Source organism: Nicotiana tabacum, chromosome 11, assembly GCF_000715075.1.
Source record: "Nicotiana tabacum cultivar K326 chromosome 11, ASM71507v2, whole genome shotgun sequence".
Lineage (NCBI taxonomy): Eukaryota > Viridiplantae > Streptophyta > Magnoliopsida > Solanales > Solanaceae > Nicotiana > Nicotiana tabacum.
The window spans coordinates 73,724,981-73,734,562 of NC_134090.1; the positions used below are offsets into that span (position 1 = coordinate 73,724,981).

The 9,582-nt window shown below is 37.8% G+C and overlaps 1 protein-coding gene across 1 annotated transcript; it reads right to left on the bottom strand.

The window, feature by feature from the left end:
- Positions 1-3,666: 3,666 nt before the first annotated feature.
- Positions 3,667-8,873, bottom strand: LOC107771549 (protein disulfide isomerase-like 1-3). The gene is made up of 12 exons (XM_016590939.1): positions 8,279-8,873; positions 7,474-7,603; positions 6,593-6,758; positions 6,396-6,514; positions 6,232-6,312; positions 5,906-5,992; positions 5,741-5,815; positions 5,150-5,218; positions 4,982-5,062; positions 4,716-4,850; positions 4,180-4,236; positions 3,667-4,070 (listed from the first exon to the last, which is right to left on the bottom strand). The coding sequence occupies exons 1-12, from the start codon at positions 8,821-8,823 to the stop codon at positions 3,903-3,905; spliced, it is 1,713 nt and encodes a 570-aa protein (XP_016446425.1). The 5' UTR covers positions 8,824-8,873; the 3' UTR covers positions 3,667-3,902.
- Positions 8,874-9,582: the final 709 nt, after the last annotated feature.

Here is a 9,582-nt window from a genome sequence, read left to right on the forward strand (position 1 = left end):
CTCTTTCGTAGGATACCTTCCATTTGGGTTCCTTATGTAGTTATCACTATATTTTCTCTTTGGTCCCTACTGTATAGCTATGTCTTTACCTTGTCTGTTACTGTTGCACTTGCAATTTCACTTAATTTACTTCTATTACATGTCCTCTTCGAATTCATAATTTTGCTTGTTGTTAGCCTATACTAGTTACATGCTCCTAATTGTCACGTGATTTACTTGTTAAATGCCTTAACTTGCTACATGTTTTCACTCACTACATGTTTTAGCTTACTATATATCTCCAGTTACTATATACTCTTCTTACCATATGCCTTCACCGATTAAATTCATTTTCTTGCTACATGATTTCATATATTGAATGCCTTAATTTAATCCTTGTTCTTACTTACCATACGCCTTCACTGATTAAATGTTTTTACTTGCTACGTGCTTCTACCTGCTACATGCTTTCATATATTGAATGCCTTCATTTGATCCATGTTCTTACTTGATAAACATCTTTGCTCGTTTCATGTATTATTACTCTCAATTGCTTAACCGGATTGGGTGACTTGTGGATTGGTTGTATGATATACCTTGTGGAAGCCTTGTCGTCATATATGGTGGATTAGTTTTTGATATTGGACTGCTCATTCTATCTTTTTGAGTTGTATTACCTAGTCGGATACTGTATATTTGTTTTCTTAGTGTTACGTTGTGAACTTTTCCCGTGTTTGGTTGTTGTTGTGGTTTCATATGATATTGTTGATATTGTGAATCGGGTTGCATAACGCAACGATATTGAAATAAATTGGTATTTTTAATCAGGTTGTACGCTACAACGATATTGAAATGAATTGATATTGTGAATTAGGTTGCACGCCGCAACGGAACTGAAAAATGATATTATGGTAATTCTAGTCTTTGAATCTTACTATCGTGTGGTGTTATGAGACTAAGGAGTGATGATATTCTGGGGCCCTCTATCATTTGTATTCTTTTTTCATTCATTGCGTGATTATGTGTGTATCTTTTCTCGTATTTGCTCTTTCTGCGTATCATCTGCACATGTACAAATATAAGTAGGTATCTTTTAACTAAAATTCTCGTCACTATTTCACCGAGGTTAGTTAAGATACTTACTGAGTACATGGGGTCGGGTGTACTCATGCTACATTTCTGCATCTTGTGTGCAGATCTTGAAGTGATGTAGTTGTGGAAGACGAAGTTGTGCATTGAAGACGTACCCGCGTTCCAGATTCGAGTTGCTTTTTATTCATGGTAGCTTAAGATATAAGTTCTGTCTATGTAAACTTCAAACAATTATTGTATTTATTCTTCCAAATTATAGTGGCTACTTGTGCCACCGGTTCTTGGGGTAATTGTATTATATTGGGTTATAGTTTCTATTATATACATTGTTGATTTCTCAATTTAGTTGTAATTTATATTATTTGACTTAACTTGCGAGTTGTGTTAGGTGCGATCACGACTAGATAGATTTTGGATAGTACATCTATCTTTTCTTTTAATTCCCTTTTACTGTTTATTGCTTTTCTTAATCAGAAATATCCAACAAATATCAAAGAGAGTAACAAGAATCTAATTCTCCTTTGACTACTGCTTTATCGAAATCCAGTTATTCCAAAATTCAGGAACTCCGTCACCTTCTCCATCGCCGGCTAAGCCGCCGTTAATGCCACCTCAATTTCCTCCACAGAGTTCCTCTGATCCCGCAGGCGGCTCTGCTTCTTATAAAAGAAAATCACCTGCTCAATGTGCACTGGCAAGAACAGCTAGCTTGTCACCAAATAATGTTCAAGAATTAAGTGACGCTTTTAATAACAATGGAGAATCTCCTAATGCCTTGAGGTTAAAGAAAATGAAGGATGGAATGAGAGAAATGATGCAATGGTGTGATGTTATGATTCAAGAAGAGAGACAGAGAGAGAAGCAGAAGCAGCACCGTGTGAGGAAGCCGTGTGGGTGGAGAGAAAAAGAAATTGTCTGATTCTGCATTTCAAAGTGTCCATCTGGTAAAGGCTATCAGTTTCTTATGTGGAAATAAGTGCTACTACATATTGTCAACTTTCTGAAAACCTTTCTACTCAATTGCCTTGGTGGTTTAGATGATGATTGCGTCAAAAAAGCACAAACAGTATCAGAATCACTTATCATTAGTAAGAACTAGTTAGGCGCCATTCAATTCAGAAATATTTTAGAGGTGTCAATTGACCTATGTGATAAAAGATATTCTACAGTTTTTTTGGTCAATGTATGAACTTGTTTCATTCCTTTTTACATTTGTGATTTCAGGATTTGTGGATATGCTTGCATAAAGAAAAACTGCTGTTGTAGTAAGAAAAATGTAACAGAGTTCTTAAGGAAGTACCATACACTTAAACATAGTACCAAACTAGTTTAAGTGATTTGGTATAAACACCACGTGTGCCAAACTAGTGCAGAACTTGGTTCAAGAAATTAAAGGAAGAGGGAAAAGAACAAAAGGCAGATCAATTTTTGCAAGAAGAATCTAGAGAGGCTAGAGGTTTGGAGACAGGCCCTTGAGTCTAAAGGCTTCAGGTTGAGCAGGACGAAGACGGAATACCTCGAGTGCAAATTTGGGGCCGAGCCGACGGAAGCTGGAGTGGAAGTGAGGCTTGACTCTCAAGGCATTCCTACGAGGAGTAGTTTCAAGTACCTTGAGTCAGTTATTCAGGGGAGCGGGGAGATCGACGAGGATGTCACACACCGTATAGGGGTGGGGTGGATGAAGTGGAGGTTAGCGTCGGGAGTCCTGTGTGACAAAAAGTGTCAACGTTACTAAAAGGTAAGTTTCATAGAGCAGTGGTTAGGCCTGCCATGTTGTATGAGACCGAGTGTTGGCCGGTTAAGAACTCACACATCCAGAAGATGAAAGTAGCAGAGATGAGGATGTTGAAGTGGATGTGCGGGCATACAAGGATGGATAAGATTAAGAATGGAGGACAAGATGCGGGAAGCAAGACTCAGATGATTCGGGCACATTCAGAGGAGGAGCACTGAGGCACCGGTGAGGAGGTGTGAACGACTGGCTGTGGTGGGCACGAGGAGAGGTAGAGGGAGACCTAAGGAGTATTGAGGAGAGGTGATCAGGCAGGACATGGCGCGACTTAGGATTACTAAGGACATGGCCCTTGACAGGGAAGTGTGGAGGTCGAGCATTAGGGTTGTAGGCTAGGGGGAAGTTGTGAGTATTTCTACAGCGCACTAGGGTGAGACTAGCCAGTTAGGAATTAGTCTTAGGATGCTACTGGTTAGCTACTGATGCAGGGCTTTATCTGCTGGATATTATTATATCTTCCATCTTTTTCGTACTTTCTATATTTCTTATATTGCTTGTTATTTTATTATGAGTCTATTGACAGTACTAATATATCGTCTCTTGTTGCTTTCTTGAGCCGAGGGTCTCCTGGAAACCACCTCTCTGCCCCTCGGGGTAGGGTAAAGGCCTGCGTACATATTACCCTCCCCAGACCTCACTTGTGGGATTATACTGGGTTGTTGTTGTTGTTGTTGTAATCTTTTTTTTGACAAGTAATTTGCAAGAAGAATCTATTAGAAGAAACATCCCTTGTCTGACTTTCAATGCACCATAAAAGAAAACAGACAAACAAAAACAAAAACAAAAAAAAAAAAAAAAAAAAAAAAAAAAAAAACAAGAATATGAAACCATTAAACAAAAAAACAAAAAAACAAAAACAAAAAAAGAGCCCGGGCGTCTCATTCTACTTTCTATTCCTACCTACATCTTTCAATGCAAATGTTGCTATCACTTTCTCACGTTCCACTCCCACCCTTTAAAGCGCGCTAAGTAAGGCATGCTTGGAGTTCCTTTCTAAAGTCAAGCTTTGACCAATATGCTAGAACCTAGCTACAGAATTTCACAGTTCATCCTTAACATCATCAATGGTGCTCTCTGGGCTTGAACTGGCGTCAGACTCTGTAGGTTTCTGTGTTGAGGCCGGCTTTTGAATCTTGAAGGGGATAGATGCGTTCTTTTTCAGGAATTTGTAGAAGGCCACCACTGTACGGTCTGTGTCAACAGTAATCTGTAGAACAGGATGATCATTTAAAGATGAATCATCCATCGTTTTTAAGAAGCGAAATGGAATGGAACATATACTAAACAATTTTGGAAGCACTTTAATTTATACTCACTGGATCAAAGCTCTTGTTGCCAGCTGGGAAAAACAGAAGTGTTGGGAATCCATCAGACTGCAATAAATCAAATAATCATTAACCCAATGTTCGAACAACCACAATAACCCCCTCCCATCGCACCTTTCAAAGGATAATTGAAAAGAATAAACAATTGACACTCTTTTCCTCCAATAGCTTGACTCTTTTCGAAGACCAAACATGTGAAGTTTTTATGCATGGTGGTGAAACTTAAACTTAGGACCTATGCATAATATTAAATAATGTGACCATATTATCTAAGTGTTTAAGTTGTTAGCGACTTAGCGGCCACACTTTTAGTTACTTACGTCATCAACGAACCCTTAGTTTTGTAGAAATTTTCTTTCTTACAGATAAATGTTGGTATACACACGAAAGGATGCAGTATAACTTGAGCATGCTCGCAAACATATCCATTCAACAAACCAACTATGTACTGGGATATAGAATCTGGCACATTCCGTGCGGGACACGAGTACATAACTGAAGTCAAAACATGAAGTCGCAAAATGTACCTTGGCTCGGGGGTGCTCATTTGTGGTACCATCCATCTTGGCAATAACAAGGGAGTCGATGCCTCTTAAATGCTTGCCAAGCTTGTTGTATATGGGTTCTAGTGATTGACAATGCCCACACCAAGGAGCATATATCTGTTTTGAATCACAAATCAAAATTCTCCATTAGACATCCAGAACAACCTCAAAAGTTTTGGATGTTGCACATCCAGTTATTTGCATCATTGAATAATACATGCACTCATTCAAAACAAGACGACTAGTACCTCAAGAAGAACATCTTTTGACTCATCCAGAACAATTTCGTCAAAGTTATTGCCAACCACAACTTTGACATCCCCGTCATTCTGCATGAATGATCAAAGGGTTTGAGAAAACAAAGCTCAATCTGAAGCTTAATGTTGGAAAGTAGTGAAAAGAACTAGAAGACTTACGGTCTCAGGGATTGGGTCAGATTTATAAAAGGGCTTTAGGTTGTCTTCCAAAAACTTCTCCCCGAATGACTGCAAAACAAATAACAAAAGAATACATACAGGATTAGATAGAAAGTCGAGGATTAGCTGAGAAAAACCTTGCTAACCTAAGGTGATCTCTCAAAAAGGAGCAAAATCCAAAGCTCCAAAAATGAATTCCACTGCACCCCTCCCTCCCATCAATGCCAAGCTTTACCATTCACCAACAAAGATTTCAACGGCCAAAAAATTTAATTGTTTCAAGAGTATTATTTTCAAGAGTATTATCCAACTCGTCGAGGCTAACATCATAAAATCAAATTTTCAAGTTGATGAACTGTTTTACTCTATGTAACTTTGAGAAGGAAAGGCCTATCACTCCAACTTTCTGATTTATTCAATCTACTTTCTCCCCTCCGAACCCCTCATTTATAGTTTTATTTCAAAAGAAAACAATATGTATAACTGATTCATAAACACATTTGATCTAATTTGACACATGGGGAAGTAACATCCAGAATTTGTCACACGGTTTATCCAAAAGTTTGGTTCTAAAGTTAGCAGTGAACAAACCCTGACACTGTCCAAGGTTATTTCACCTTCCAGTACAAACTTCCTCCCATCCTCATTTCCTGTATATGCAAGAACCTGCACCAATTCTCGAGTTAGATGCTAGGAAGTTTATGGAAGTTCGAAAACAAAATCTTCTGCAAAATGAGTAAACTAAAAACATCTTACTCTTGGGGCATCACCGCTAACACCAAAGTACTCTGAAACGGGTTTTCCAACATCTTCATTGTCGATTTCAACATACACAGAGATAAGCTGCAAGGTTTTTGGAAAAAAAAAAAAAACAGGAAAGACTTTTGAGTCAGAGAATTGGCAAAAGCACACTATGCAGACAGCTTCTTTATAAAGTGACTGGCTGCCCTAAATAAAGGCTTTTCTTTCTTCTGAGCATGTTTCCAAGTATCAGAAATCCCTTTTTCTCTTTCTTTGTATACATGAGACATTCATAAATGCCCATAATAGTGCATATCTGAAAGAGGTGGTAAGATTCTCACCTTTCCTTTAAAAGCTTTCACAGCCTCTTGAAATATTGGCAGAAACTTGTCTGAATCTTTGGAAGTGGCAAAAAGTATCAACTGTGAATAAGAAAGAGAACATGTAAAACAAAAGAAAGAAAAACCATCCAAGATCAGCCTTCTATTGTTAGCTTAATGATCACCTGCTTCTTAATGGGATTTTCGAATATCTCTGAGGCACTTTCCCGAGTAAAATAGGTGACAAGAGGAAGTTTATTCTGAAAAACAAACTCAGCTATTGCTGACTTTGTGAACTCACCGCCTGCAAGAAAGCATGACATTGGTAAATACTTCTCTATTGAAATGATTAATGCTACATAACTGCATTAGCCAGACTAACCGAAGTGGTTGATATTTTCGGCTTCCTTCTTAAGTATGACAAGAGCTGGACGTTTGGCTTGAGAATCAATGTGGAAGAGCTTTGCCACATCTGGACTGGTAGTCTGATAGAAGTTGACATCATCTTCTAGTGCAGCAGCTGCAGCAAGCTCTTCACTTTTATCACCCTGCAAACATGTAAAATGATTTTTTTAAAGAAATTACCACACATATATGCTACAACAGTATGCTAAGAAATGCTGCCAATTACGAAAAAATAGAACTCAACTGCCATACATTTCTTTTTATTTTGCTGGTGTTCCATTTTTATCCTTACGAATTATAATTCATGTTTTTCCCTCTAGCTGGGTTTTCCCCATAAAATTAAAATTGAGAAAGTGGTATTATAATCTTCACTTGCATTATCACAGTATCACCTATATAACTGGAAAAGACATCCCAACTTTTTATATCACTGTATTACATGCCAAAAGTCGCTAAATTCGGCTTCCACATATGTTCTTTTTACTCTTTGGTATAAATCTTCTTTTGGTCCCTTTAGCTAGGTTTTGAATCCCCAACAAATCAAAATTAAGAAACCCACATCCACCTTTGTTACCAGTGATATATCTAGTAGAGTATATAGCAGGTGGATATGATGAGATATCAGCAAATTCCTCCAAAAAAACCTAAAGTCGAGGAATTCAATCAATTCTAAAGTTAGTTCGCAAGCTACAGCTACTACTCTCTCCATCTATAAGATTTTGATGATTGAATCTAAAAGCAACTTTAGATTGGGTAAGAGAAGTAATACTGTACTAATTAATCACCATAATCTGAATTGCGTTTAGGTCCCATCATGCTCAATAACGAAAAGAAAACCAGCCTGGATAGAGGAATTACCACTAAATCATTCAAATAAGCCAACACTACTTTTTTCTCATCTTTCAAGATACGTTCTGCCTCCTCTGCCGTCGTTATATTTGATAGAGCAGGTCCAGTCTTCTTTTTTATCCATGAAACAATAGCATCCCTGCAATGAAAAACAAATGAAAATCCACTTCGGAGTACAACAAAGTAGAAAGAATGTTAAGATAACAATACTGACCGTATGGAAGGAAAGAATTTTACTTTTATATGTTGTCAAAATTTATTTACACAATTAGGTCACTTAAAAGTAATTACAACTAACTGTTTATATCAAGTTAAAGTAAGTACAACTAACTGTTTATATGAAGCACCAATTTGTAACTTGGAAATTATGGTAAACAACATGATACAACGAGTCAAATTACATGTATGTTGTAAAAATCTTCAAAATTCTAAGCAAAGCCAATGCTTAGAATACGTATTAAATGAGATTAATCAACACTTTCGACCATATAGTAATTTAATAGGTTTCCAAGTTCTTTCAACGAGTTCAGGACCACCAGTCAAGAGCACATCAGCAGTTCATTTCAGCACTCACCAATACTTCCAATGAATTTACAAATGAAACTAGACATTGTACAAATTTAAGATCCACTCTCACAATAAGTTACATTGTAAGAAAAATTTAAAGAATATAAATAGAAGTACAAGTCACTAGCAAGAGTAATAGATAGCAAAGAGGAACATGTTAATTCACCAAGCAAGCCGAAAATTGAGAAGCCACACACACAAACACGCAAATTCAAACACGACAGAATCAAGTGAAAAACCAACTTACTTGTTTCTTTCACCATTGTAAGGCTTGTGAAGGCCATCAGTGAAGAAGAAAACAGCGGGATAGCCTTGAACATCATACTTCTGAGCCAGCTCAGCTTCCTCAGTGGCATCCACTTTAGCAAGCATCACATTCTCTCCTTTCAGCTCCGTCGCGGCCGCAGCATACTCCGGCGCGAGTGCCTGGCAGTGACCACACCACGGCGCGTAGAACTCAACCATAACATGTTTATTCCTCGCAATAAACTCACTGAAATTCCCTTCCTTCAGTACTGCAACATCCTTCTCATCCACTGCCGGCGGCTCGTACGCGTCGTATCCTTGATCCGAAGCATCAGAATCATCCTCAAGATCGTCGTAGTTCTCAAAATCGTGGCGGTCGCCGTACGGATTGGAATCTGAATGAGCATCAGCAGCAGAATCCTCTTCTTCGAGGAAACTGAGATCTTCTTCTTCTTCAATTTTTTCGCTGTCTAAAGACGACGCCGTTTTGAGGAAAATGAGATTGAGTAGAAGAATCGAGAGAATTAGATATTTCTTCATCGCCATTTTGGTGAAGAAAGTTGAAACTGAACAAGAAGAGAAGTAAAGAGGGAAAGTCTTCAGTTGTGTACTTGTATAAGACTGGTAAACTATACGAGTTGTACGTTATTCTTATGTCATTGTACGTTGATCAAGAATTGCCGATCCCACATTATTACACCGAGATTTTTGCGCTGATGAGGTCACACCGAACGTAGGCACGTGTCACAATTGGGTTGGGTCTTGTGAAATAATTGACTAATAGGGATTTGACACATCAGAAAAATGAGGTGGTGAATTAAATTGTTGACTTTTGACTCTTTGGATATAGTACAAGTGAGATGCGATCGACGAGTAAAATATTGACACTATGACTAGGAGAGATCTATATGCCATATCATGTTTGACATTTTAATGTGCCAGTTCTTTTTTCTTTTCTTTTTTATGTCTTTATTCAATATAATTTTAGGGAAAAAATTGTGTTAATTTTCCATTTAAAGATCAATGGAAAAGGAATATTCCAAGAAAAAAAATACAAGAATTGATTAGTCAAGCATCAAGGATTAAGGAGTCCGGAACCAAAATGTTATTTTTTTGGACTCAAACTACATAAATAGGTGGTAAAAAAAATGACTTTTTTATATATAGCGTCATAATACCTGGCGCTATATACTAACAGTAACGGAACCGTTAAGGTATAGCGCCAGGTATTGTGGCGCTATACTGTAAAAGCTGACATGGCCAGGTATAGCGCCACAATACCTGGCGCTATATGTCACACCTCCT

Bases quoted from the DNA above. Each gene is read 5' to 3' on its own strand.
- LOC107771549 (XM_016590939.1), bottom strand. From the start codon at position 8,823: ATGGCGATGAAGAAATATCTAATTCTCTCGATTCTTCTACTCAATCTC. The intron at 5,816-5,905 runs GTAAGATGTTTT...GAATTGGTGCAG, and splicing joins TTAGCGGTGATGCCCCAAGA to GTTCTTGCATATACAGGAAA. The intron at 4,071-4,179 runs GTGAGTATAAAT...CCTGTTCTACAG, and splicing joins GCAACAAGAGCTTTGATCCA to ATTACTGTTGACACAGACCG.